At 40.9% G+C, this 26,550-nt stretch overlaps 1 protein-coding gene across 7 annotated transcripts in view; it reads right to left on the reverse strand.

Annotated features, from left to right (window-relative positions):
- The window catches only part of LOC117504540 (collagen alpha-1(XXV) chain), a 245,334-nt gene that overhangs the window by 77,184 nt on the left and 141,600 nt on the right, over window positions 1–26,550 (reverse strand). For all 7 annotated transcript variants that reach the window (XM_034163992.1, XM_034163990.1, XM_034163987.1 and 4 more), the window contains exons 5-9: window positions 12,486–12,512; window positions 10,547–10,573; window positions 3,388–3,459; window positions 2,680–2,796; window positions 1,330–1,365 (exon numbers count right to left, since the gene is read on the reverse strand). In XM_034163992.1, the coding sequence (XP_034019883.1) occupies window positions 1,330–1,365; window positions 2,680–2,796; window positions 3,388–3,459; window positions 10,547–10,573; window positions 12,486–12,512 (279 nt within the window). The remainder of the gene's footprint in view (window positions 1–1,329; window positions 1,366–2,679; window positions 2,797–3,387; window positions 3,460–10,546; window positions 10,574–12,485; window positions 12,513–26,550) is intronic.

The raw sequence follows: 26,550 nt of genomic DNA on the forward strand, positions 1-26,550 counted from the left end.
GCTGTATCCAGTTACTGTGAATTGGAACAGCTTGCCCTAGTCCTGAAAACAGGGTTTATTTGAGAAAAAGATGAAGGTAAGAACCACAAGATCACATTTTGAATGAATCGTGAATTAAATGTTAATAGAAATGTTGTGATTAATGGGACCTTCCCCTTGGAGTTAACTGTACTTTCCAACATGTATGACAATGTGAGAAACGAAGTAGCATACAGATGGCAACTGCCAATTACCATTCAGGTTACGATCTCCCCTTCTCATCTAGTGTTTCTGTAGTATAGTGGATAGTACTCCAAACTCCCTATCTTGATTCTTGATGGCACTTTCATTGCAGACAGAACACACATTTCATGTTTAGTCTTTCATGACAACCTGAAATGCCTCCATTTTACAACAAAGTTGTAAAAAGTTGGGATCCAAGTTGGAAACACCAAGTTACGTTCAGCTTAAAGATAGGGACTGTGTCCAGGAAGAATGTTTAGCAGCAGAGCTAATTTTCCATAAAATGGACAGTTCCCACGACCAATATATATATACAGTACCAGTCAAAGATTTGGACACACATTCCCATTTAGTTGAATGCATCTTCAAAGTGCATACTGTCATATTTCAAAATACCATAAAAATGTAAAAAATATGAGACCGGACGCAAAATCGTGAATAGAATAAATAGAATAAATTATGTTAGAAATAGAATAAACAGAATAAATTTGTATTCAATCCAATGTATAGCTTGTGGGATACATCAACAGTTTCAACTACAGTTTTGAAACAGTTAAACTAACAAAGAACCTTCACCATTTCCATCACTACATGTTCCAAGAATCCTGTGTTGTGCTTTTGTCTGATTTTCTTAGTATGACCACAGCAGATGATCACTCCACTGAGTCTGGTCTGCTTGATGTTTCTTCTGATCATCAAATAGTGTCAATGGAGGTTTGATAGCATTGATGGACTGTTGTCCATGTTCTTGCTTGTGGGGTGGATAAGGTTTCAACTATACTTGTGTGTAGCTCCTTGATGTTTTTGGGTTGTACAAACAAAATGCACTGAATTAAGCCCCAAACATTGATTTTAACGTGGTTTATTTACAAGTCGCACTCGCAATATTGGGTGATATACAGCATTTTTTGCAATGCCCTTGAACCAAACTCTTGTCATGGGTTGAGTCTCTGTTACCAGTGACTGAGTGGAAACTTGTTGACCTAATAAAATGCCCTCATTTGGGGATTTAAATAAAAAAACAGGAGGAAAAACAACATTTTCTCCAACTCTATAGCCTATTGTTCCATTGTGATCTCAACGCAATACCTAAAGGTCTGATCTTACCATTGGACCAATTTCCCCAGGCTTCCCTGCATCACCCTATTGGAAATACAAAACAACAGTAATCAGTTAAGAATTCTTTTTAAAACCCTGGAACAGAAGTGGTGGTTAAAATAACAAACAATGCTAACAGTTAAATCAGCAATAAGCTATTTTCCATTTTGTGCTTCAGTTCCCCTCCCCGTTTACTGTTTTAACAGCACAATGATGCATCAGTGTAAAGTTGCCAAGTTGGCCGTTACACCTTTATCATGCTGTTCCACCTGTACTCGTCTCCAACAATCATGCTCTGGTCTGCTTTTTATTCAGTCTTGGCTCTCTAGCAAAACACAAATGCCATGTTCAAATTTCCACCCCAACACTATGCTTGAATACCATTTCTTTTTTTCTTTTTTACCTCTTTGTGACATTCACAGACCAATTTGTTGCCAGTCTCACTCTGAATGATCCACAGCAGAAATAAATTATGACAGAATTAAGTTTAACAACATTGTTGCAACCGCTGAAAATGAGTGGCTGGAAAACACTAATTATGACTAACTTGGATCGACAGGGTGGTTTAGTGGTTAGCACTGTTGTCTCATAGCAAGAAGATCATAGGATCAATTCCCACGTGTGTGGAGTTTGTATGTTCTCCCCGTGGTTGCGTGGGCTCCCTCCGGGTGCTCCGGCTTCCTCCCAAATCCAAAGGTGAATTGGAAACTTTAAATTGTCCGTAGGTGTGCACGCGGGTTTGAATGTGTTTGTTTGTCTCTATGTGGCCCTGTGACAGAGTGGCGTCCTGTCCAAGGTGTACCTCGCCTTACGCCCTATGACTGCTGAGATAGGCTCCAGCCCCCCGTGACCCTTAACTGGAGTAAGCAGTTGAAGATGAGTGAGTGAGCAGTTGGACAGCAGGTATTATTTCCCGCTGTGAACTCTGCAAAAAACAGCAATGGAGCGGAGAGAACATTTTACGGCCAAACGTAATTAAAGAGTCCTTCTGTTTCTTCTTTCTCTCACATAGGCAGAATGTACATAAATTAACGAGATGCCAGTGACGGGCTTGGAGACATGGAAAATGTTACAATGGAAAAGAACCATGTCGATGTAAATCCATACAGTGAGGCGTATTCTTGGGAGCGCAGTTGTTTTTAGCGAAATACATTTTGGCAATGAACTATGACACATCTTCTTTCGTCTTCATTAGTAAGGTTTTTCTTGGGACAAACCCTGCTGGCGCCGACTTCAAATCAGAGTGAATACAATAATAAATATGTTTTATTGTGTTTCTCGTAACTCTAAATTACTGCACACGATGTTTGCTTGGCTTATCCCAATGCCTGCAAGAGTCAGGTGAAGGTCAGTACTCACTGGTAGACCTGGCACACCTCTGGGCCCATCCTTGCCTGTGTCCCCTGGAGGACCTCGGGGACCTGGAGGTCCCGGCGGACCGGGAGGTCCTGGTGGTCCTGCTTGACCCTGATCTCCCTGTGTGGCAAAATAACACAATTTAACATCATTACGCTGTGACATTTGTTGGGTCCATGGAGACGGGAATCAAGTTCAACGATTATGGAGACAGGAAATGATCTTGTGGGTGGCCTCCATACATAACATGGAGGGTGTGTACTTTGTGTTTTATAGTTGGAGCTACATAAGCATTGAAGATGGACCTAAAATTGATATCAATGCCTTTTAATGCATGTTTTCCCAAACGGACCCAATGAATTGACATGTGGTTGGACATTATTGTAAAAAACTTTGGCAGTTTTGAGGTACAGTAATCGAAACAAACCCATAATGAGAATGTGTCATCTATTAGTGTTCCAAATTAGAAATGCTCAGAAAATATTCTGCAATTTAACTTTGTACAATTTAACTTGTTGGCAAGTTGAGCCAAGACAAAGTCATTATACCTTCTTAAAATAAGTTTTCAAAAGAAGTGTCTGTATTTTCTCAACAGAAAAAGTGGTTGACAGGTTTGTCTGTCTTGCATGCACACTGCCAAATGGCCAGAAAGAAGCGATTTGGTAAGACTTAGCACAGTGGACAGAGACAACAGGAAGACAGAGCCACTACCTTAATGAGACGTCGCTTTATGAGCTGCTGGTCAGCAGAAAGAAAGCCATGATTGATCTTAGGGAAGACCATCTGAACAGGTGTGTGTTGTCAAGAAGTCGTAGGTCAAAGTTGAGAGAAGGTTGAAGAAGGATGAAGTCCCAGAAGGAAGAGAAGGGGGAAAAATGAAGGCAAATGCAAAAAGAAACAGATTCTGTTAGAAGGCCTGTGTCCATGAAGTGTTGTCCAACGCTTCCGCAGCCGGACAGGAGAAATCCACATTTTTCCACCATGACGGCAGTTTGCGTCGGACGTTTGGGGTTATTTTCTTGAGCCAGCTCCTGTAATTACCACCTCAGGAGTGTGAGGGCCTCATTGGTGGGGTGGGGGTAATAGGGCCCCTCACAGACCAAGGAAAAATGGGAATTTCTCCTCCTCTGCAAAAGCGGCATCACCACATAGTGCTAAGTCAGACTCTGGGAGCTGCGCACACTGAAACCAACATGGTCACCTTCTCAACAGAGGGCAATTTACAACTTCGGCCCTTTTAGAAAGTATATTATTCTGTTAGTGCCAACTGGCACTGACAAACGAAGCAGTTTTGAAGGCCAAACTGGTAGACTGAGGGATATATGGTGAGCTACCTTCAATTATACAAACACTCATGGACAAAAGCCAACTCAAAAGGCTTCCTTTGCATTCAATGGGGGGATTGACTGATGGTTATTAAAGTAATTTCACTGGATTTTCCCCTCTGCTGACACCGTCGTCAATCTTTGAGAAGAAGAACTCAGCAGTGACTCAGTTATTCTCAGTGTGCGCCGCATCAGGGTTGGACTGAGCAGTGAAGGCCGCGCCGCCACTGACAAACCTTGACAGTCAGGATCTGATTGCTGTGCAAAGCAGCCAGTGTAGGGAGACCAGGCAATCCCTAAAGGAACAAACAGCAGACGGCACAACACACGCATGACATTCAAACACTTAACAAAAACAACAAAAAGAGGAAGAAGGTTGGTATCCTACTATTTGTTATTCTTCCCAGTTTGTATGATGTGAATAGTGATACAGTAGCATCAAACCTACAAACGGCAATTCAGCTTGTGAACCAGACCTTTAACTCAGGCTTCTATCGGATAATTTTTCTTAATTTTCAACAAGTTACTCTTACCAACTTACTCTTACAAAGGGCACACAATTAGATCACAGACTGTGTTGGAAAATGTGATATATTTATGAACCGAATTCCTTCCTCCATTCCCGACCAGCCCTCGATAGACCATGAGCACGGTGCTAAAGCTTTTAGAGCTTTTCTCTAGTTGTAGTAACAGGCACAGTACATGATGATTGGGGCTTTCAGAGTCCATTTCACAAAAACAACTAGCGTGGTAGATTGTGAAAAAAGTGTCAGCAAGGCAGATTTTTTTTTTTCCAAAGGTGTAGTCACACTGTGACAGATCGAAAAATCTGACAAGTAATGGACCGACATTACTTGCCAATGGACTTGTCTGGTGGCAAAAGCCTGCTAATCCATTGGTCTCCGGTGGATTTGGGGCTCTGATGGCATGAGTGCACAAAATGCGGGTGTGCAGCTCTTCCGGGCGGGAACAGAGGATGAACAGATTATGCATAGCTAAAACTAACATCTCCTGGACATCCAGTGCCAAGCTAATGAGCAAGTACAGGGCAAAACAGGAAACAAACGTGCAACCACTGGGGAACCTCTCCATCTAATGTCCATTTAAAATTTTAAGAATGCACAAAACTTTCCTATGGATTCTACGGACATCTACCGACAACGAACGCATTTCACAAATGAGAAAGGGAGTTGTACAGAACAAAAATGGACATGAGAATTTTATATCAGTTACTCATACGTTTCCTCAATCCATTATAGTGCGGGTTCGACTTCAAGCGCTCCACAGAAGCTCTGTCACTGAGGTGCAACAAAGCTATGCTTTAGCCCAAAGGTCATCTTGAGCTTTTGTTACATATATCTCACTATTCTACTGTATAGTCATAAAATGTCTGTTTGGCTCATTGTGCTCATAAGAAGGCTATACTATAATTTTGTTAACAAATGCCGGACATAAATCACATTGAACATGCTTCAGCTTTAACGGTTTTAAGGTCAACATCCTCAAATTTTTGCTTTGAAAGCTTTTCCCTTTTAAAGTCATTTGATTTTATTTAATGTCTTCTAAATATGCAAGCATGTGAAAATACAAGGGTGCGGTCGATTACTTTGCCAAAGAACAAGTTCATGTTTTGCTAATGCTAGAACTAGCACGCTAGAACCATGTCGCTCACCACAAGTACTCAAAACGTTTCCTCCTTTTGTAGTTCACTGACATTTTCACCATTTCCTCCTGTTCTCTTATGTCACGAGTCTGTGGGAATCATTCCTGTTCGTGCAAGTTTCATTGTGTCATTCACTTTAAATTCAATCAAACAATTTCTCATTTCCATGTCAACATGTCCCACTTACAGATTTGATTTACACATGAAAGCTGAACAAAGGAAGAAAGCAACGATGCTTTCTCGTTAATAGCAGACAATGGTTTATAGCGCAACAGTGACTTTAATCCAAATCCAAGAAATCAGATGCAGCAAACAGATTTCACCCTTTTACTCAATTAAATGCACCTCTAAGTTCTCCTGAGCATTTGTCATTCTTAGGAATAATGTTCACATTATCAGGCATTAAACAAGGACTTTCATAGTGACGAGGTTTTTTTTTTTTAAACAGTCAATTACAATTCCATATAAATGTCAACTAAAACATGAGACTTCAGCTTTAATACCAACTTCACTGAAGAACACCCCAAAATACACGGCTGGTACAGCGACTGTAAATCTTTTGTACATATTGGGCAGCATAGCCAAATTTTTGCAGAAATGGTTGCAGGTTTTCCATCACGATAAATAACCAAACCTGAATGAAATAATGAAAATAGACGCCAAAGAGCAGCATGGCAGCAAAAACATGTCCTGTAAAAGATTAATCGTCCTTCATATTGAAGCTCGAGATAAAATCTGGCCTATCCAAACATGGTTTCAGTGCCATCCCTCTGGTTTTCCACAGATATTTAAAAAGAAAAATCATGGCTCATTAAGAATATGGCTTTCAAGGCAGACTGATTTAATTCAGCCCTGCAGCACAGTAGAGAAATTGATACTCTTACTCTGCAGACAATAGCGGTCCTGTACGTAACTGGGATTGAAGTGCAAATATTCCCAGAATTATTTACAACCTCAACTATCTGGAGGATAGAAAAGGAAAACAAGCAGTGGATTAAGGTTCGGGAGTGCAGAATGGTCGATATGAGAGTCAAGGCATGAAAATGCATTTCCTAGCTGGCACATACGGCGGGTTTTCAGGTATGCTTTCATGATCACGTTAATGCGTTTGCTGCCGTCGCTGGATGGAATCTGCGGCCACTTCGACAAACTCTGCAGACCAACATGTGCTTGAAACGCGCAGAATAATTGTGGAGCCAACACACGCGGCTTGATATTGAAAAGCGGGGCCGCTTTTCAAGATCGGCGCTGATGTCTGTGCGCGAGAATGATAATGACACCGTGGTTGAGAGAGAATCCTAACCGGTCACAGATTGCTGTTTTGCTTTCCCCTCTACAAAAAAAAAAAAAAAAAAAACGGATGTTGGCTGGAGGAGCGCCGTTGCTCTGCAGTCGCCTGCAGCGCAATGACGGCAACTGTAGTAAACAAAGAGCCAGACAGGAGGACAATCAGCAGCAGCCGCCGCGGGAACACAGCGTGCGTTCAACCACACCAAACAGCCCGTCCACGTGCACGCTGCAGCACCGCTCCAGTACATCAATATCTGGAGTGCATTACCCATTTTGTGCACAGATGGCTTTAATGTACTTAAGAGAGGCAAAATGCCTTCATTTAAAAATCTCAGATTTGACTTTCAGCTGAATCAAATTTATGTCAAATCAAATTCATTTTCATACGCAAACAGCCGATGCATTCTGTTCCTAAGTGAGGAATAAAATCCTGGAAATTATATAATCACAGCCTCTTTATTTTGGAAAAGATCGCACATTCATCCAAGAGCAAAATGTGAAACTCCCCTTTGCCGAAGCAGTGGACAAATGGGTACCGATCTGATATAGTTTTTCTTGTGTAAATATCAGGAATTTTTTTCCCGCTAACTGCCCTGCTGCACAACATTTGCTTGACAGCTGCAGCTGGTGTCATTCTTCAAAAAGACCACACACCTTGGCATTGGAAACTCCGGTTAATCACGCCTCTCCAACTGAGCTCCAACAGTAGCCGCGCATCAGGTTGCCAAATCTGGTTGATTAATTATTTGCTGCTTGGATAACCTTTGGTATTTCCATGTGATCTTTGACCTGTTGGCCTGACAAATGGGTTACTCTGACATGTGGGGAGCAGGCAGCAGCCTTCTGATGAAACTGGCAACTTGGACCTTTGAAGACTTGTGTTCAAACCCAACTAGTATATCTAAAAATATATATTTTTTTATTTGATGCAATTTGGCAGCATGTAATGCAAACAGGACATTTTCTTGACTCACCATGTTGTTTTCATGCACCTCCATATGGGTTTAATTGACTCTGTGCACACATTCAATAACAGGCATGAAATGAGCTTTCTTTTCAGCCAGCAGTAGTCCCATTACATCTTCATCTATTCACGTTGTTCCGCCATATTTATCTGCTAATCTAATGGACAAAGTCAATACGGCAGGTAATATGATTTTGGCGGTGAACTGGACTGGTTTCATGCCCCCGTAATCAGAGCCGTTTGGAAGTACTGCAATTGAAACAGTATTTCAAAATGGACAATTTACCAAGGCCGCGACAGACGGATGCTGAGCCTTGTAGATGGATGTATGGAACACATCAGCATTTTAGTCTTGTGTGCTCCAAGCCAAAATTCCTCTGAACATTTGTTGGCCGCTGAAGGTAGCCTAAAAAGCTGTGTTCCCATTATCACAGCAAAACATTCCGTTTTCAACTATGCAGGAGGGCATATTACCTTTAGTCGACAGGAACCTTCTATACATTCAGTGAATTATTCATTTACTCTTTAGGACAAATAGGACTTCAGTTGTCCTTATTGGGAGTGGATTATTTTTGCAGTCTACGTTGATTTTCACAGCGTGATTGAGTTGTTCAGGCTGCTCTATCGGACATCCTGAGAATTTGTGGGATCCTCAAGAAGTTGCTGGACATCATAGCTACTCTGTATGCTGGTACTGTGAGGACTGATTGGGGCACAATATCTGATCAGTGATGCATTTTGGCTCCCATGCTGTTCAGTGCTTGCATGGACTGGGTACTGGATCGGGTTGTAGAAACCTGTAACCTAGGCACCTTTGTTGGTAAGGAAAGGTTTATGGACCTCAACTTTGGACGATGCTGTGATCTTTGAGAAATAACTGGATACCCTGATTGTAGCAGCTGAGATGCTGACTGAGGAATTGGAGTGCCTGCCCATGATTTCAATCATTTCCTGGACTCAACCATCAGAACTTTATCTGTATGTGATCAAAGTGCTAAACTCAGCAGTGACTTACATGTCTCTGCGTCCTCAGCCTTTGAGATCGAGAGATGCCTGGAAAGAGCTTGCTAGACAGAGGTTTCTGGCTGTGTCAATACCTTTGAAGGACAATGAAAGTCCAAGTCTGTTGGGTCTTGGTGCTTCCTGTCTTACTGTATGTTTGTGAAACTTGGATGCTAACCTGTGACCTACAGTGAAGACCTGACGTTTTTGCCATTAGGTCTCTTTGGGTATCACTGGAATTATTCTGTATCAAGTCAGTGGTTAAAGAGAGAACTTCAGCAACAAGCTTTTGTGGAGAGTTTCCCTGTGCATGACCAGTATGCAGGTGCCTCAGTGTTGATGACCCCAGCAGTAGGAGAAGGCCAAGGAAATGGCCATGTTTCATCTGGCCATGGCAGATAGATGGTTACTTTGGAGATGTGTAGATGGACCAATTATCTGCCTTGATGGTTGCCATCCAATACCCAAAGTGGTTCCGTAGTGTGGCGGTTGTGGCAAGGCACGGCACAAGCCATGTAGACCTGAACTGACCCTTGCTCCAAACCACTTGACCACACTCGTTTTGTCAAATTATCAATCACTTGACTGATACAACCAGATGATTCCACTGAAAAGGAAACAAATTACAGGCAAAAACCAGGAAATCTTATCCCAATGGGGATAATTTACGAAAGTCAACAGAGCGGATATTTCCTTTCTGCCTCTTTGCAGAGGCTGCAATTCTAACGATAATCCAATACGTTTCAAATCACTAAAAATTCAGAATATCACAGAGCTGTGGATGTTTGGAGAGCTCATTACGGGCGCCAAAGGTGACGCTACAAAGAGATCCACAATCTTTGCAAAATTGGCTGCCATTTGAGAAGCAATATAAATGCACTCATCGTTCTGCGGACAGTTATCAAATTTCATTGAGATGGTCGTATGTATTGACATTTACATCCTGCTGTGAGAAACACAAGTGCTTACAGGCATTCATTCAAGCTCCACTTCATGACAACACCACACAACACATGTGACCTGGTTAATGCAATCTAGTTTAAACAAACCTGTGCAAGCATCAGTGGGGCTCATATTTTTGAGCCTTTGGAGGAAAAAAATACGAGTTCACTCACTGGTAGAGATAATTAAATTTAGAGGCTGTCAAGCACAGAAAAGCACACGAATTATCATTTAGAAGCCGCGCTTTATGAAAACATCAAACTGCGGGAGCTGGAAATGATTAAAATTCTGAATACGCCATGTCACGTCGAAGCTCGAAGTGAATCCCGAGTAATTATAGAGACAAAGCTGGGTGGCTTTTGATTGCAGAGCAGACCGAATCGATAGCTTTTCTCTCCGGCTGCAGCTGGAGCACAAATGCTCGTGCTCATGTTCAATTCGCAAATGAGGAAGGAAATTATCTTCAAACAAGTCCAAGGTATCTGCACTTCTGCTTGTCCAATTCTTGATTTAGAAACGTTAAGTCCTGACATGCTTGTTGCATTTGGCCAGATGGGAAGAACACAATCCCAGGAATTTCATGCATCCTAAACCTTTTTTTTTTTCTTGCCCACAATTCTTTTGGGGGAAGACACAAAGTCACATTCATCAGCTAATCACAAAAAGACGGAGGAAAATGCATACCCGTGGTCCCTGGTCGCCTTGATCCCCCTGCAAAAACAAAGAGCAAAGAAAATAATAATAATAATAATAATAATAATAATTTGTCTTCATATGTGAGGGTTGATCACGCACTGAATCCACAAACACGCATACACACAGGGCTATTATTAAGCAGAGGCACACAGAGGCTCGACCCCGAGTCACAGAGGTATAATTCAGAACACATTGATAAAGTAAATAATACAAGAACCCTCGGATATTCATCGCGGTTGAGAGTAAAATCGCTTGTGATAATATGAGATGACATGAATAGGGTATGGGAGAAATAAAGGTGACAGCAGCATGAGATTTGTTGGGTGGAATATGTAACTTAAATCAGATTTTACACCTTCAAGCTGCAAGCCAAGTAAGAAATTTGAAGAACTCTGCCTTTAAATGTTACACCCCACTGTGGATTAATAAATATAAAATTTTTAAACTTTAGTGAGTGATGTAACATATCACATTCTATATGAATGGATTTTAATCAGTTATAGTAAAATATGGTTAAAGCAGCATGGTGCAGTGTAATTGCAGCTGACTGATATGGAATTACAACACACGAACTGAGCGGGAAGAACAAACATTTATTAGCAGTTCTGATCAATATGTGATGATAGCTTTATGTATTACCACATTTATGGGCTTGCGACAAATTATTATATCACACTAGTAACAGTGATTCAGCCAAGAAAAAATGTGAATGTGCTATTGGTCCCTTGATGCTGAGCACAATGGGCCTTTTGCAGTTTCAATGGGCCATTTGCCATGCAAATCATAGGCCTTTTTGTTTGTTTGTTTGTTTTTTATGTTGAACGATATATGAATAAACCCCTTTGTAAGCACGTCAAATGTGATTGGTGTTGCATAAATGGTATACATGTTAAATAATTTCACAATGTTGCACTTGATTTCATAGTAAAATAGATATCACTCGAGTGGCACTTCATAACTTCATTATTAATGTAAATTGAACATTCCCGTGGTTGCAAATTGACCAATGAATGACTGTTGTAATGGCCCAGTCACACGGCACTTAACGAAGGGCACAAAGCCCTGACGAAACAAGAAATCTGTACTTTCACTGACTTTCGTTGGCATTGTTTAACCTTTCGTGCAGCTTCGTTCCTGCAGCTGGCGCTTCGTCAGGATTTTTAAACTAAACTAAATGACCACGTATGCTAACCATAGTTAGCTTTTCTTCAACACAACCGCATCATGTAAAAATAATGTCGAGCACAAAACACAGATCCCCTCAAAGTTGGAGATCCAGCAGGGTCATGTCTTAGGCAACCTGAACCTGCTTTCTGGAATGTTGGCCTTGCTACTTCTCACAATGCCTGTAAATACACCAAACATTTCATTTGTTCATTTTAATAATACTTAAATTTGAGCTAATTCCTCTGCTACTTGTTTGTCACAGCACCAATCTTGCTCGGAAAGTAGATTTTGTTTCCCACAATAACTGAAAGCAAGGACTTTAAGCAAATGTAGTGTGAATTACAGCATCTTGTGGTTTTCATTTTTAACGCAAATTCCTAATACCCAATATATCCTGCAGATTAGACTGTGTGATTATCGGGTGTTTTATGGAGGAATGATAAGCAAGGCATTTAAGGAGTGAACATTTGCCCATTAGTGTTCCGTATTGTGGATTTGTGAATGAGAATGTGCACATTCAGACCAACTCGAAGGTGAATCACAGCAGAACATGTGAAATTAAATAATCTACGGACAAATTTACAATGAACAAAACAAAGAATTTTATTATCTTGTGACACACACGTAGTACATACAAGAACATCAGGGGCAGATTTAAGAGTGTAATTTTTTTTGTTGTTTTTGTTTTTTTGCTGAAGCAAAAATCATCTCAAGTCAACATCGTAATCATGAATTATTGAAAGTAAATTAGAAAACTCACCTTGTCGCCCTTTGGACCTGGAGGGCCCTATGATAAAAAAAAAAAAAAAATTGTTAAAACACAAATGTGATTAAAAAAAATATGTAGCATACATCATAACTTTTTAATATTCTGGTCAAAAAGTAACAATAAATTCAGAAAACAAACAGTGAAATGTAAAATGACTGACAAACAAGAATGACAAAAGAAGAAAAAAGAAGAAAAAGAAAATGAAAGAAGAAAAAAGAAGAAACTTCCAGGGAGAACTGCAGATTCAGATGTCTAGCCATATTTTTGACTGAACTAATCTTGTTGACTTTTTGACATTTTTCAGCATTTGATTAAAATGCTTTGTCGCAGATTGGCAACGTGTGCCGTATACATTACAGATGGCAGGCTTTACACAAACATGCAATTAAAAGCAAAAACACGACCAAATCAACTCCATGTTTACTTCGAGAATCAGACCCAGCAGCATCCAGCCAAACATTGGTGAGCACACTGTGAACATGTGCCCTGAACAAAAGCAATGCCGATTTTATTATTTCTTAAAAAAATTCTGTCCAAAGTCTGTCAATCAACAGGAAAGTTCCTGGGTGGGCCAAGTAAAAAAGGATTTGATGATGAAGCCGGAACAAAATGAGTTTAAATGAGTTTGTTTTAATATTGCATAACATTACGTTTGGGGCAAAAGGGATTAAAATCAAACTCTGGTTGTCAAGAGACAAGTATACTTTTAATTACAAAATCAGCGCACGTGTTCGGTTCTGTTAAGTTCTGTTTGCACATGTCCTCTAAATTTCACACAATGTGGCTTCAAGCTGCACGACCGGCATCAACCAGCAGCATCACCAGTCCAAGCAAATACAAAAGTGGAAATGGGAACAATGGAAACAATAAATCAAGTCACGTCTGGGAGAATGGGTTCGTTTTGCCACAGAACTGCCTTGGGTAGCAACTACCCAGGCAGGAAGACACACACGCATATGTGTGTGTGTGTGTGGGTTATATCAGCTATTGATGAATGACAGTTCTTGATGCAGTGATTTCTGAGGGATCGGAGATATCAGGTGTTCATTTTAGGTTTGCATAACTGACCTTTATGCACTGAAATTCCTCCAGATTCCTTGAATGAATAATATTATGCAATGAAGAAGCAGAAACGTGCAAATCCCTTTTACAATCCCTTTAGAAATTTCAATATTCTCACATTTGTTGACTAACTAGAGATCCTCTCCCCATCTTTGAATCCTCATTTTGTATCATATCATTATGACAATCACCTATTGGAAATAAAATTGATTTCACCTCATTACTAGTGCTGAATTGCTCCCGTCTCAACTTTTTTGGAATGTGATGCAGGCCTGAAATGCAGGAATGGATGTATATTAAATGAAAAATAGCTGACAACACAAAACATATAACATCCTTGCTTCATACTGTCTGCAATTTCTGATTCTGGGTTGTATTTTGCACACCAGTAGCTCACAGACAGGCCTGCCATGCACTGGCATGTAACAGAATAGGGTAAGACCTGAAATGCTGCAGAGGTAGTCCAACAAATTTCCTCAACCAATTTTTACCGCACTGCGGGAAGTGAGTTGTGGCCAGTTTTCTGCCTGCCCAGTGCCTTTGGACATTATATTTGATGCCTAGTTAACTATCTGCAGCTTTTTGTTTATGTATGTGTGTTTTCTAAAGTGGTTTTGCCTTAAGGCCAATTTGGTCGTGCGCTGCAACTGCACAGCAAACCAGTACAACACACAACAGCGATTTGCATCAACCTTTCAACAAACTCCGATAAAAATCTGATGAGAACTGCAGCATTGACAGGCATCTCGAATCCACACACACACACACATCTAAGGTGGTGGTCCTGCTGTTCAGTTGACTGTGCATACAAAGAACCGCAGCACCCTTGTAAACACAAAATGCACCATTAAGAAAATAACGTTTCCGAATGCAGTTCCCAGAGGGCGAGCAACATAAGCTGAGACACTGGAATCGAAAGCGACTTTTACTTTTATAATGATGTAGTTACATTCCAGAAGGGCTTAGATGCTGATAGGTTTCCAGCTTGTTGTAGAAAAAGAACAGCAGGCTTCTTCTTGAGAAGGGAAATCGACTTTGGACAGTAGCATAGGTACAGTCAAAAAAGTCAAGCATTTGGACAGTGACAGTTTTTGTAATTTAGCCTCTGTACGCCACCGCAATTATACTGAAACGACCCAGTCGAGATGCGCATGAGGTGTCGCCTTTCAGGTTTAATTCAGAGGGATTGACAAAAATATTCCACAAACTATTAAAGAATTACAGGCATTTTGACACCAATCCCATCATTTTCAGAAGACAAAAGTAATTGGAAAAATTACCATAACTGTACATACGAGGGCTGTCAATAAAGTAACGGTCCTTTTTATTTTTTTTCAAAAACTATATGGATTTCATTCATATGTTTTTACGTCAGACACGCTTGAACCCTCGTGCGCATGCGTGAGTTTTTCCACGCCTGTCGGTGACGTCATTCGCCTGTGAGCACTCCTTGTGGGAGGAGTCATCCAGCCCCTCGTCGGAATTCCTTTGTCTGAGAAGTTGCTGAGAGACTGGCGCGTTGTTTGATCAAAATTTTTTCTAAACCTGTGAGACACATCGAAGTGGACATGGTTCGAAAAATTAAGCTGGTTTTCAGTGAAAATTTTAACGGCTGATGAGAGATTTTGAGGTGATTCTGTCGCTTTAAGGACTTCCCACGGTGCGAGACGTCGCTCAGCGCTCTCAGCCGCCGTCGTCAGCCTGTTCAGGCTGAAAACCTCCACATTTCAGGTTCTATTGATCCAGGATGTCGTGAGAGAACAGAGAAGTTTCAGAAGAAGTCGGTTTCAGCATTTTATCCGGATATTCCACTGTTAAAGGAGATTTTTTTAATGAAAGACGTGCGGACGGGTCTGCGCGTCGGGACGCAGCCGCCGCAACGCTCCGCCACAGGAAAAACACCTCTGTTGAAAGCCTTAAGGACAAGTTGGAACATGTCCTGCCTGTTAAACAATTTCTCATATACTCACTCCACTGAAAGCCATCAAAAGCCGCCTGGATTTTACAAATGGTTATCAACACGGAGGTGTTTTACCTGTGCCGCCGCACCACGTCGGCTGCGTCCCGATGCGCGGATCCATCCGCACGTCTTTCATTAAAAAAATCTCCTTTAACAGTGGAATATCCGGATAAAATGCTGAAACCGACTTCTTCTGAAACTTCTCTGTTCTCTCACGACGTCCTGGATCAATAGAGCCTGAAATGTGGAGGTTTTCAGCTTGAACAGGCTGACGACGGCGGCTGAGAGCGCTGAGCGACGTCTCGCACCGTGGGAAGTCCTTAAAGTGACAGAATCACCTCAAAATCTCTCATCAGCCATTAAAATTTTCACTGAAAACCAGCTTAATTTTTCGAACCGTGTCCACTTCGATGTGTCTCACAGGTTTAGAAAAAATTTTGATCAAACAACGCGCCAGTCTCTCAGCAACTTCTCTGACAAAGGAATTCCGACGAGGGGCTGGACGACTCCTCCCACAAGGAGTGCTCACAGGCGAATGACGTCACCGACAGGCGTGGAAAAACTCACGCATGCGCACAAGGGTTCAAGCATGTCTGACGTAAAAACATATGAATGAAATCCATATAGTTTTTGAAAAAAATAAAAAGGACCCTTACTTTATTGACAGCCCTCGTACATCAGGATTATTGTCAATACTTGGATGAAAATCCTTTGCATTCAGTGACTGTCTGGAACTCTTGAACATCACCAAAAGCCAAGTTTCTTCCCTTGAGATGCTTTGCCAGACTCTTACTGCAGCCTCCTTCAGTTAGCGCTTGTTTGCTCAATTGGGTTGAGGTCACGTGACTGGCATGACCATTATGGAAAATATAATTTGATGCATTGGAGAAACGCTGGTGCGTTTGGCAGTGTGACGCAACAAATACATTTGGTAGGATTTGGCTAAATCTCGGCAGAGAGTATAGCCCTGTACATGACACCTGAATTCTTTGTACTACTTCCATCAGCAGCACCATTATCTATAATCACCAGTGACATGGTTCCAGGGCCAACCATACATGCCACGACGACGCTACCACCATGTTTGACAGAAGACGTGGCATACTTGAGCCATTCCTCCATGCTCAACTCTTGCCATTATTGTGGTACATGCTAAACTTGATTTCTTCTGTCCAGAGAATATTTTTTCAAGATCTTGTCAGTCTTTTTTCAGACGTATTCTGGCAATGTCTAATCTGGCCTTCCTGTTTGAGTGTCACTCATGTTTTGTCGTTCCTGTCTTACTGTATGTCTGGGACACTTTGACACCAACCAGTGTCCCAAAGTGAAGGGCAGAAGTCTTTGGTTGGTGGTCTCTCTTGAGGATCCTAGCGTACCACTGGAATGTCTGTCAAATAAATGGTTACTTTGGAATAGGCCAACTGGGAAAATCAGTTGCAGAATAATGAAAAGTCACCTACAACATTTTGGCCGCACTTCTTTGGGAATGAACCCAGCATGGAGGTTTCTCAGTGCTGAGGACCCCAAAATTGGAAAAAGTCCAAGGGGAACCCACATTCACCTCACTGAGACAGATCGGTGGCTACCTTTGAGAAAGTGGGATGGACCTCGCCTGCCTCGGTGATTGCTGGCCAAGACACGGAACAGAACCATTGAGTGGTGGATGCACGGCATTGGCGGGCGCTCCAAGACTTGATTTGACCAGTTTCAGACCATGCATTATAAAACCTCAAGATAGTACCTGCAAAATTTAAATACCAATCAATGATACCTCAAGTGAATCATCGATACCTACACAGAAAAAAGAATGTTTTTCTTCAGCTTGGTGTAGATTTGAGGTGAACTGTACTTGGGTTGCTCCTTCTGGCATGTAAAACCTTTTCTCAGCCAAACAACAAAGTTCATTTTACGCTTCCATCTGGCAGGGAGACATGTGGAAATTGTTTCTTGCACCTGCTCATTATACGGCCCATCATTTGCACATCACTTACACAAGCAGCATCCACTGGAGCTTTGCCAAAAAGTTCTCAGAGTTTATTACAGACTTAAAAAGCTTTCCTGCAACAACTACTTCAAAGAGACAAAGTGTACTGCAGAGCTACAGCAGATGATAGGTTTGGTGCTTCTGGGCTTACTATACAGGTGTATAGTAAGACCTGGACAGGAACCAGCAGGTTAAGCTCACGACTGGATGTCTTTCGTGCTAGATCTCTATGGAATGTCCTTGGGCACCTCTGGAACAACTTTGTGTCAAATGAATCATTACTGAAATTGACTCAGATTAGGCATGGTATTTGCAATGTAGGAGAACATTAATTGCAACGCTACAGCTTTCCTGTGAATGATCCAGGCTGCAGGAGTTCCAGTGCTATAAGATCACAGAAACTGGATCAGACCAAGGGGATGTCCAAGTATCACCAAGCTGGAGACAATTGATCAATACTTTCGGGGGGTAGAGATGGGCCTTTGGTCTGTCTGGGTGATTGCCCATCATGACCTGGCAATTCCATTGCGTCAAAAGTACGGCAACATGCAGCACGTCTGCATTTTGCCAGACCTGACCTGGGGAAATGCCCTTTGGATGGTTTCATCCCGATCCGTTCACACTACATTTTGGGCATTTCGAGAAACAAACAAAATGTTTTTGTGATGCCAGATAAAGGGGTGAAGTCAGCACAATTAAGAAACATTGTGGAAAAGGAGTTGTTATTAATCACCTATCAATCAGACAATCAATGCAAAATTTTGAAATGCCCAACTATTTAATCTTGTACTCCAATAACAATTTTTTTTCCATTAAACTAAATAACGAATTACAAACAAATAAATAATGAGTCCCAAACTCCATTTGCAAATTAAGAAAAACCGTGCATGTAAAAATTGCTAAAATACAACCTCGCAAATTAAAGTAGTGGCCAGACCTATGCTTTAGAGATAAAATGAACCAAGAAAGAAGCTCACTTCTAGCTACATGGAATTTCAACTGCACCTGTTCCTAATTTCCATCATGAATGAATGAATGATGATTTGTCATTACAACAAATACAACAAAATTATCTTCATACCCAATTACCTCAGAAATACAGCAATTAATCCACAAATATTACTGGTTAATGGCACACATCAGAATTGAATGAATGAATGAATGAATGAATGAAAACTGTTTATTTCGAACATTTGATACAACAACAATTACAAGATAGATCAGTAAAGACAACAACAAAAAAGTTCCTACTGTGTACCCAACATGTCCGAAAAGGGGTAGGGTGAAGCATCAGCTTATTTATCCCTACCCCTTCTTCCCCACAACCAGTAATACCCTTTGCCACATATACACATAAATTCCTACACACCTAAACCGATATCAATATATATATATATACATATATATACACACACATACATATACACATCAACATACACATATATACACATATACATATATACACATATATATACACAAACATAAATATACACCTACACATACCTACTTACATACAAAATACTATATATTTACAAGCCGAAGCAAAAAACAAAAACACCCTAACCCTCATTACCCTTCCTCCTCCCTATACCCAGAAAAAAACATATTTTTGTACCGCTGTTTGAACTGGTTCATGCTTGGACATTGCTTGAGCCCCACTCCCAATCTGTTCCACATCCTCACCCCACAGACAGAAATACAGAAACCTTTTAATGTTGTTCGTGCCCACTGATGCTTTAAATTAAATTTCCCCCTCAGACTGTAATCCCCTGATCTGTTAAAAAACATATTTTTAATATTTGCTGGAAGTAAATTGTTTATTGCTTTATACACAATTTGTACTGTTTGAAAATGAACCAAGTCTGTGAATTTTAAGAATTTGGATTGTAAAAATAGTGGATTTGTATGATCTCTATAGCCAGTATTATGAATAATTCTTATAGCTCTTTTCTGCATTACTGATAGTGATTGTGTTGTACCTTTATAAGTATTACCCCATACCTCTGCACAGTACTGTAAATATGGTAAAACCAGTGAGCAGTAAAGAATGCGGAGTGAGTTGTGGTCCAGAATATGTTTCGCTTTGTTTAGAACTGAAATGCTTCTTGACAGTTTACTTTGTATATGTTTTATATGAGTCTTCCAGTTTCTTATCATCTATTATCACCCCCAGAAACTTATTTTCATGTACCCTTTCAATATCTACCCCCTCGACTTGTAACTGAACCTGTATGTCTGTATTACAATAGCCAAATAACATGTATTTTGTTTTACTTAAGTTTAATGATAATTTGTTTCTGTCAAACCATATTTTCAATTTTCCCATTTCTATACTGATCCTCCTCAGTAACTCCTGCAAATCCCCCCCTGAACAAAAAATGCTTGTGTCATCTGCAAATAATACTAATTTTAATATTTTGGAAACATTGACAATATCATTTATATAAATTAGAAACCGTTTTGGACCCAATACTGACCCCTGTGGGACGCCACAAGCATTGTCCAAGCATGATGATGTATATTCCCCCAACTTCACAAACTGTTTTCTGTTACTTAAGTAGCTTCTCACCCAGTGCAACACCAACCCCCTAATCCCATACTGTTCAAGTTTACTGATTAATATGTCATGATTGATTGTATCAAAAGCCTTTTTAAGGTCTATAAATATTCCAACTGAATGTAATTTGTGGTCTATGGCGTTTGTAATCTCCTCAACTGATTCTATTAATGCAAGTGATGTTGAACTATGTGCTCTGAATCCATATTGACTATCAGTAAGTAATTTATGTTTATTTATGAATTTGTCTAATCTATTATTGAATAACTTTTCTAATAATTTGGAAAATTGTGGAAGCAAAGAAACAGGTCTATAATTTCATTTAAATCGGTAGATGTTTTATATTTACAATTATTCACAATGTCTATAATTTCATTTCCATCCACTGCTGTGAGGAACATTGAACAGGGATTTCTTTCTATAAGATTATTATCCCAATCCTCAGATTGGGAATCGGGAATTTTTTCTGCCAAGCTTGGTCCAATATTTACAAACAAATTATTAAAACCGTTGACTACCTCATCCTTATTTTCCTTCTTGACATTATTATCAATGAAATACTGAGGGTAACTCTGTTTTTTATTACCATTTTTGATAATGCTATTTAATATATCCCATATTCCTTTAATATTGTTTTTGTTATTATATAATATGTTACTATAATATTCCTTCCTACATACCCGTATAATATTAGTTCATCTATTTTTGTATTTCTTATATCTATTTTCTGCCTCTTTAGTTTTATGAATTCTCTATACAGTGTATTTTTCTTATTACATGCATTTCGTAACCCTTTCGTCAGCCATGGTCGAGCTTGGATTTTTTGTTTTCTGTAGTCTTGTTTAATTGGACAATTTTTATCATATAATGATGTAAATATTTGTAAAAAAGTTTCATATGCACTATCAACATCACTTTCACTGTATACCTTTTCCCAGTTTTGCTCCTGTAAATCCTTCTTTAGTGTGTTCATGTTTTCCTCTGTCCGCACTCGCCTGTATTTTATTTTCTCTTCTGGCTGATTCCGCCGATGGTTTCTATTATAAACGATGAAAACTGGTAGATGATCACTAATGTCATTGATTAATAATCCACTCAGTGTTATTCTCAATATCATTGCTGAATATATTATCAATTAAGGTGGCACTATGGGATGTAATTCTGCTTGGCCTGGTGATTTTTGGATATAAACTCATACTGTACATTATACTGATAAATTCAGCTATTATTTTATGCTTATTTGGATTGAGCAGATCAATATTTAAGTCACCACAAATGAACACAGTTTTTTGATTAGTTTTTGAGAACATTTTTCCCATACAGTCAGTGAATGTTTCAATACTAGATCCTGGTGCTCTATATATACAGCTGACTAATACATTTTTGCTTTTTTCTTCACATATTTCAATAGTTATACATTCTAATAAGTTATCAATCACAGTTGTCATATTGTCTACTATTTTATAATCCATGTTCTTATCCACATACACAGCCACTCCTCCTCCACTCTTATTTTTTCTGTTTACACAATTAAATTCATATCCATCCAGTTCAAAATCCATTCCTTTATCTTCACTGATCCATGTTTCTGATATAGCAATTATGTTAAATATTTTTTTAAACTGACTTAAATATTCTTTAATGTTGTTAAAGTTTGCATATAGACTTCTGCTGTTGAAATGGATTATTGATAATTTGTTATCCGTTCTAATGATCTGATTAAACTGTTCATCTGTATAATAGCAACAACTGTCATTGATATTTGAGAAGAAATTATTGTCCGGGTCTATATCGTGCTCCAAGTCCAGTACATTGTGGTCTGTGTATTTAAATGTTCTCAGTTCTACTTTTCCATGATCAGCAATCCTTTGAGTTATATCCTTCTTGTCTCCAGATGTAGATGAATAGGTAGTAGATGAATAGGTTCCTCTGGTCTGTGTCATGGTGTTGTGATGTGTTTGTGTCCTCATACCTTACTGGTCATATTTGTCCAGATCCTCGCTTTAAGAAACACTATTGTTCATATTTGTCCAGCTCCTCGATGTTCCTTATTGCCATGACTTTTGCTTGTTCTGGTGATCCGTTCAGTTTGATGAATATTTTACAGTTTGAAGTCCATGTGTGCTGGATTTTTCCCTGTTTCTTCAAGAAGCGTGCTTTCCTGGCGATGTCGGCATTCCGTTTGGTGAGATGTTCATTGATGAATACGTTTGTCCCTTTCAGTTTTCTTCCTTGTTTTAACAGTGCTGTTTTGTGTTTTCTGTTGATGAATCTCATGATGACGGTTCGTTTATCACCGTCATTTCTCCGGGGCAGAGGGTGGCACGCTTCAATGTTATTTAAATCCATTTCTATACCTTTAGATAGGAGGAAATCAGCAACCTGTTTTTCCACAGAGCTGACCTCCTGTTCACTGGGCTCCCCTCCGCTCTCATCTGTTACCGCCCGTGCGTAGGACCGTGGTTTGATATGAAGACCTGTGATGATGACGTCGTTAATTCTGGTGTACTGCTCCAATTCAGCCACTCTATTTTCCAGCTGCACCAGATGCCGGTCTTTCTCGGCATTCTGGAGCCGTAATGCCTTCACCTCCTCCACCAGATCCATGATTGATTTCTGTTGCTGCTTCACAACAGAAATCTCCTCTGATAGAAAGTCCAGAGATTTTTTAATATCGTCACCTTCCTCCGCTGTCAGAACCTTCTTAGGCCCCATGGTCGGCTTATGAGCAGCTTGTCGATCGCCGATGTTAACAGCCTGCGTTGTTTGTCACCGGGATGGATCTGCACTGCGCTGGTGCCGCGCGGCCTCGGTGTTTCCGCGCTGATGGATCCGCGGTGGCTGCACGAGGCCTCGGGGAAGCGGCACTCGTGACGCGCGGCTCTAATGACGCAGCGCGCGGCCTCAGTGAATTCACCACGTTGGGCGGGCCTCGGACGTTGTTGCTGTCCAGTCGCGGGGCTAAGTTGCCGGTTGAGGTGGTATTCCCACTGTCCGGGTTGGCAAACACCGGCGTGGCAGATGGCAACCACAAACACCACCTCTGAAAACTCAGGTACAAACTTTTTGCAGCTCGCTCTGACGACACGCAGCTCTGACTGACTGTGACTGACGCAGCTCTGAGCTTGGATTGTTCTCACACATTTGTGAATTAAAACAACTGCAGATATACTGTACATTTGATTTGTTTATGTGCACTAAACTTTAAAGCAGTACGTCTTCCAAATTGAGGCAAAGTGAGTGGAGGCCGCAGCGGAGTCCCGCACAGCCGAGCTTGGGGGGGCGCCGCAACTATGCTGGGCAGCCTCCCGAAGTGGCAGAATGGAGGCCGGGGTGGGGCGGGGGCGGGGACATAAACACAAAGGAGGGGTAGGGGTGGGGTGGCGTGCATCATGTGTGCAGATGAGTTCATCAGTCTGTCTGTGTGTGTGTAGAGTCTGTAGGGGAGGGCAAAATGAAGAGGGAGCCAAATGCTTCACCAAGGCCGTTGAAATCCTTCCAGAAATTATTTAATCCAGCAGGGCCTGACACATCCAACAGATGGCAGAAAAGATACCTGGAAGTTGAGCCACACCTGCTGCCAATTTTTGCCATCTCTCCAGCCTCCAGCAAATTTCCAATTGTAAAATTCATTCATTCATTCATTTTCCGCCACTTCACAAGGTCTGGGTCGTGGTGGCAGTTGACCAAGCAGCTCAGTAGTAAAATAAAGCTGCTTTCTGAATTGATCTCATGCATTAAAGTCCCACATATTTTAATCACTTTGTCACTATATTCCTTTTTAAGTTTGAGGCAAACAAGATTCAACTGAGTTATTGTGTTAAACTGCAGGGAACGGATTCAAATATCTACCTCATTCACTCACTGCAGTTTACAACCCAGCCTCGGCCTATTTCAAACATTAATCAACCTTTAATTTTTGAGAATTTAACTGGTTTCCCTTAATTTTTTTATTGTGGACTTGCAGTTTTACATTAAAAACATACATATAATTCTCATATTCTGTCTGATTAATGTTGAGTAAACTGATGCTAAACTTTCATCACAAAATGATTTGTAACAGAACATCCTGTGTAGCTGTTATCTGCAACTTTATGGTGGGCTGCTTGATCAGGATTCAGCTTTTCTCAATCCAGATGTATTTTAAGCCAAACCATGACCACTGTCTCCTGCAATAGCCTGAATGAGCTGCTAAGAAAGGGGGGAAAAAAGGAAACTTCTGGCATCACTAAAATGAAAAAACTCGGGCCAAATCCACAAGCAGCACGAAGGACACTGCCATTCAAATCTGACAGTGTAACTCACTTCACTTCATATTACAATGAAAGTCTCTGCGCATTACCTCCACCCCGAGGCAGAGTTGATGTGTCGGACATTTACCAAGAAATCTAATTATACTGGAGCTGAATTTCCATATGTTCTGTTTCAGTTTGAATCAGATTTCAATGCTGCAGTGTGTCGGTGCGTTACTCTACGGTTGGTGTGAGTGTGAAGCTGAATGCTCGTAATGTTTCAAACTCAAACTCACAGATGGATTTGCTGAACAGGTTGGGGCTCACCTAGAAAAGAACCGTTGGGATTCTGGATATGCAGAGCGGGTATAAAGAGTAGGGGTTCCATCTGTGTCCTTGGGCAACACACTTAATCTGCACTGTCCCAGTTCACCCAGCTGTAAATGGATACTGGTATCCAATCCAGGGGGAGTTGTAGACTTTCATCCGCTTCGTGCTACAGAATCTAGGGATAAGCCCCAACACCAATGGGCCTCAAGGCCTATATAGGATAATCTATACTGTGTGTCAGTGCCACTGAATTCAAAAGATTGTTATCTTTTACACGTTTTTGCCCAAATAAATAAAATAACAGCAGTTTGCTCATAGGTCACACCTTCATTAGAATCACAGATGAACATCAAGTCAGTTTTGTTCAAGTTAAAAGTCGCAAAAAGTTGTTTTGAATCTTTTGGACCACACGTAGAAATTCTGGTGTTACTGCAACCCTGCATGTGCTGATTTTTTTTTTTTTGCTTCATGTGGTTTTCTGTCATATGTTTGGTGGTAAAAAGCTAATTATGCAAATGTAAGTAGCATAGGATTCTACCGTCTTACATGCCAACAGCTGACCAGTTGCAAGGGACCCTAGCTGCCACATCCAAGGTCCACCACACCATTCAGCCACCCTGGGTCCTGGATGGCAACTACCCAGGCACACAATTGGCTCATCCCCACCTCTCAAAAACAGCAATAAATCTGCCACAGTCCCTTCAAACGGTCAAACCTGGGCTAGACCCCAGGTTATAAGATGGTAGTTCCTCTCCTATACCACAGAAGCACCTGCTTTGCAACATCTGAATTGGGGTCTAATGCAATTATTTGCTTATGACATCTGGCAACCAGTTTTTAAGATGGTGGTTAGTCCTTTTGAGCCTTTAGCATTGGCGCCCTTCTTGTAGTTGTGGTGAGCCGTCGTCCTGATCTGCCCCCTTCTCCATTCCCCGTCAGCGTTCGGTGTGTGTAGGACAGTCTTGGTTGCCTTCCTGTATACACACAAGTTTATAAAAAAGCGTCGCTGTGTGAGAAAACCATGTGGCTGTATGGATGGGGTTGTAAACATGATAGTTGTTGGCGTGCGCTCTCAGAGATGCCACTGCTCCAGCGCAAGATGATTGGATCCATGTGGCTGGCAGATGGAGCTACAGCTTCACTGCCAGCCCAGTTGGCCAGACTTCTACGACAGGGATACGAGCTCTGTTTGACAGGTTTGTTTTTTTTGGACTTCGATATGTTTAGCAGGTCACTGTGATGAAAACTAATACAATGAAGTCCAGACGGAGGTTACACGCAGAGCCCCGTTCCTCTTCTTTTGCATCTTGTTGGATTCGGTGGCTCACATGATTGAACGTAGGTTGCAACAAAACCCATGAGAATTATTCTGTTCATGGTAACAAATGGCTAAACGTATTGAGTACTCAATTTTGCACAGCGCAAACTCAGGTGGTATGATAATGTAGTCAAAACTGATATTTAGTGCCTTTAATCCCTTAAAAGACCATTTCAAATTTGTCTGACAGGTTTTCAGTGAGTCATAGCTGAAACCGTATCACTCGATTATTCAGTAAAGCTTGACTTGTCAATCACAAGAGCGAGTAACTTTGTACGACGGGGATCAATAACTGGTTTATAGAGGAACCTTAGAACTAATCTTTGGAGTAACCATTGTAGAGGAAATGGATGCCCTGATTGCAGAAATTAACACCCCCGCAGAGTTGCAATCAAAAAATGGCCTCCGCTCACCGTCGCTCTCATTGACACCCACTGGGGTTGCAGGCTGATCTCCATGGTTGAAAAAAAGATCCCTCTTGGTTGCTCTCACTCTTCATCACTCCCCATCAGTCTCCAACCGGTGTGCAAGTGTGTTGAACTGTTTAAAACACTCACACAAGTTGTGCAACCTGTTAACGGATACATGGGTCTCATACTCGGTCTTGATAAAC

This window comes from Thalassophryne amazonica, chromosome 23 (genome assembly GCF_902500255.1).
Source record: "Thalassophryne amazonica chromosome 23, fThaAma1.1, whole genome shotgun sequence".
In the NCBI taxonomy this organism is placed as follows: domain Eukaryota; kingdom Metazoa; phylum Chordata; class Actinopteri; order Batrachoidiformes; family Batrachoididae; genus Thalassophryne; species Thalassophryne amazonica.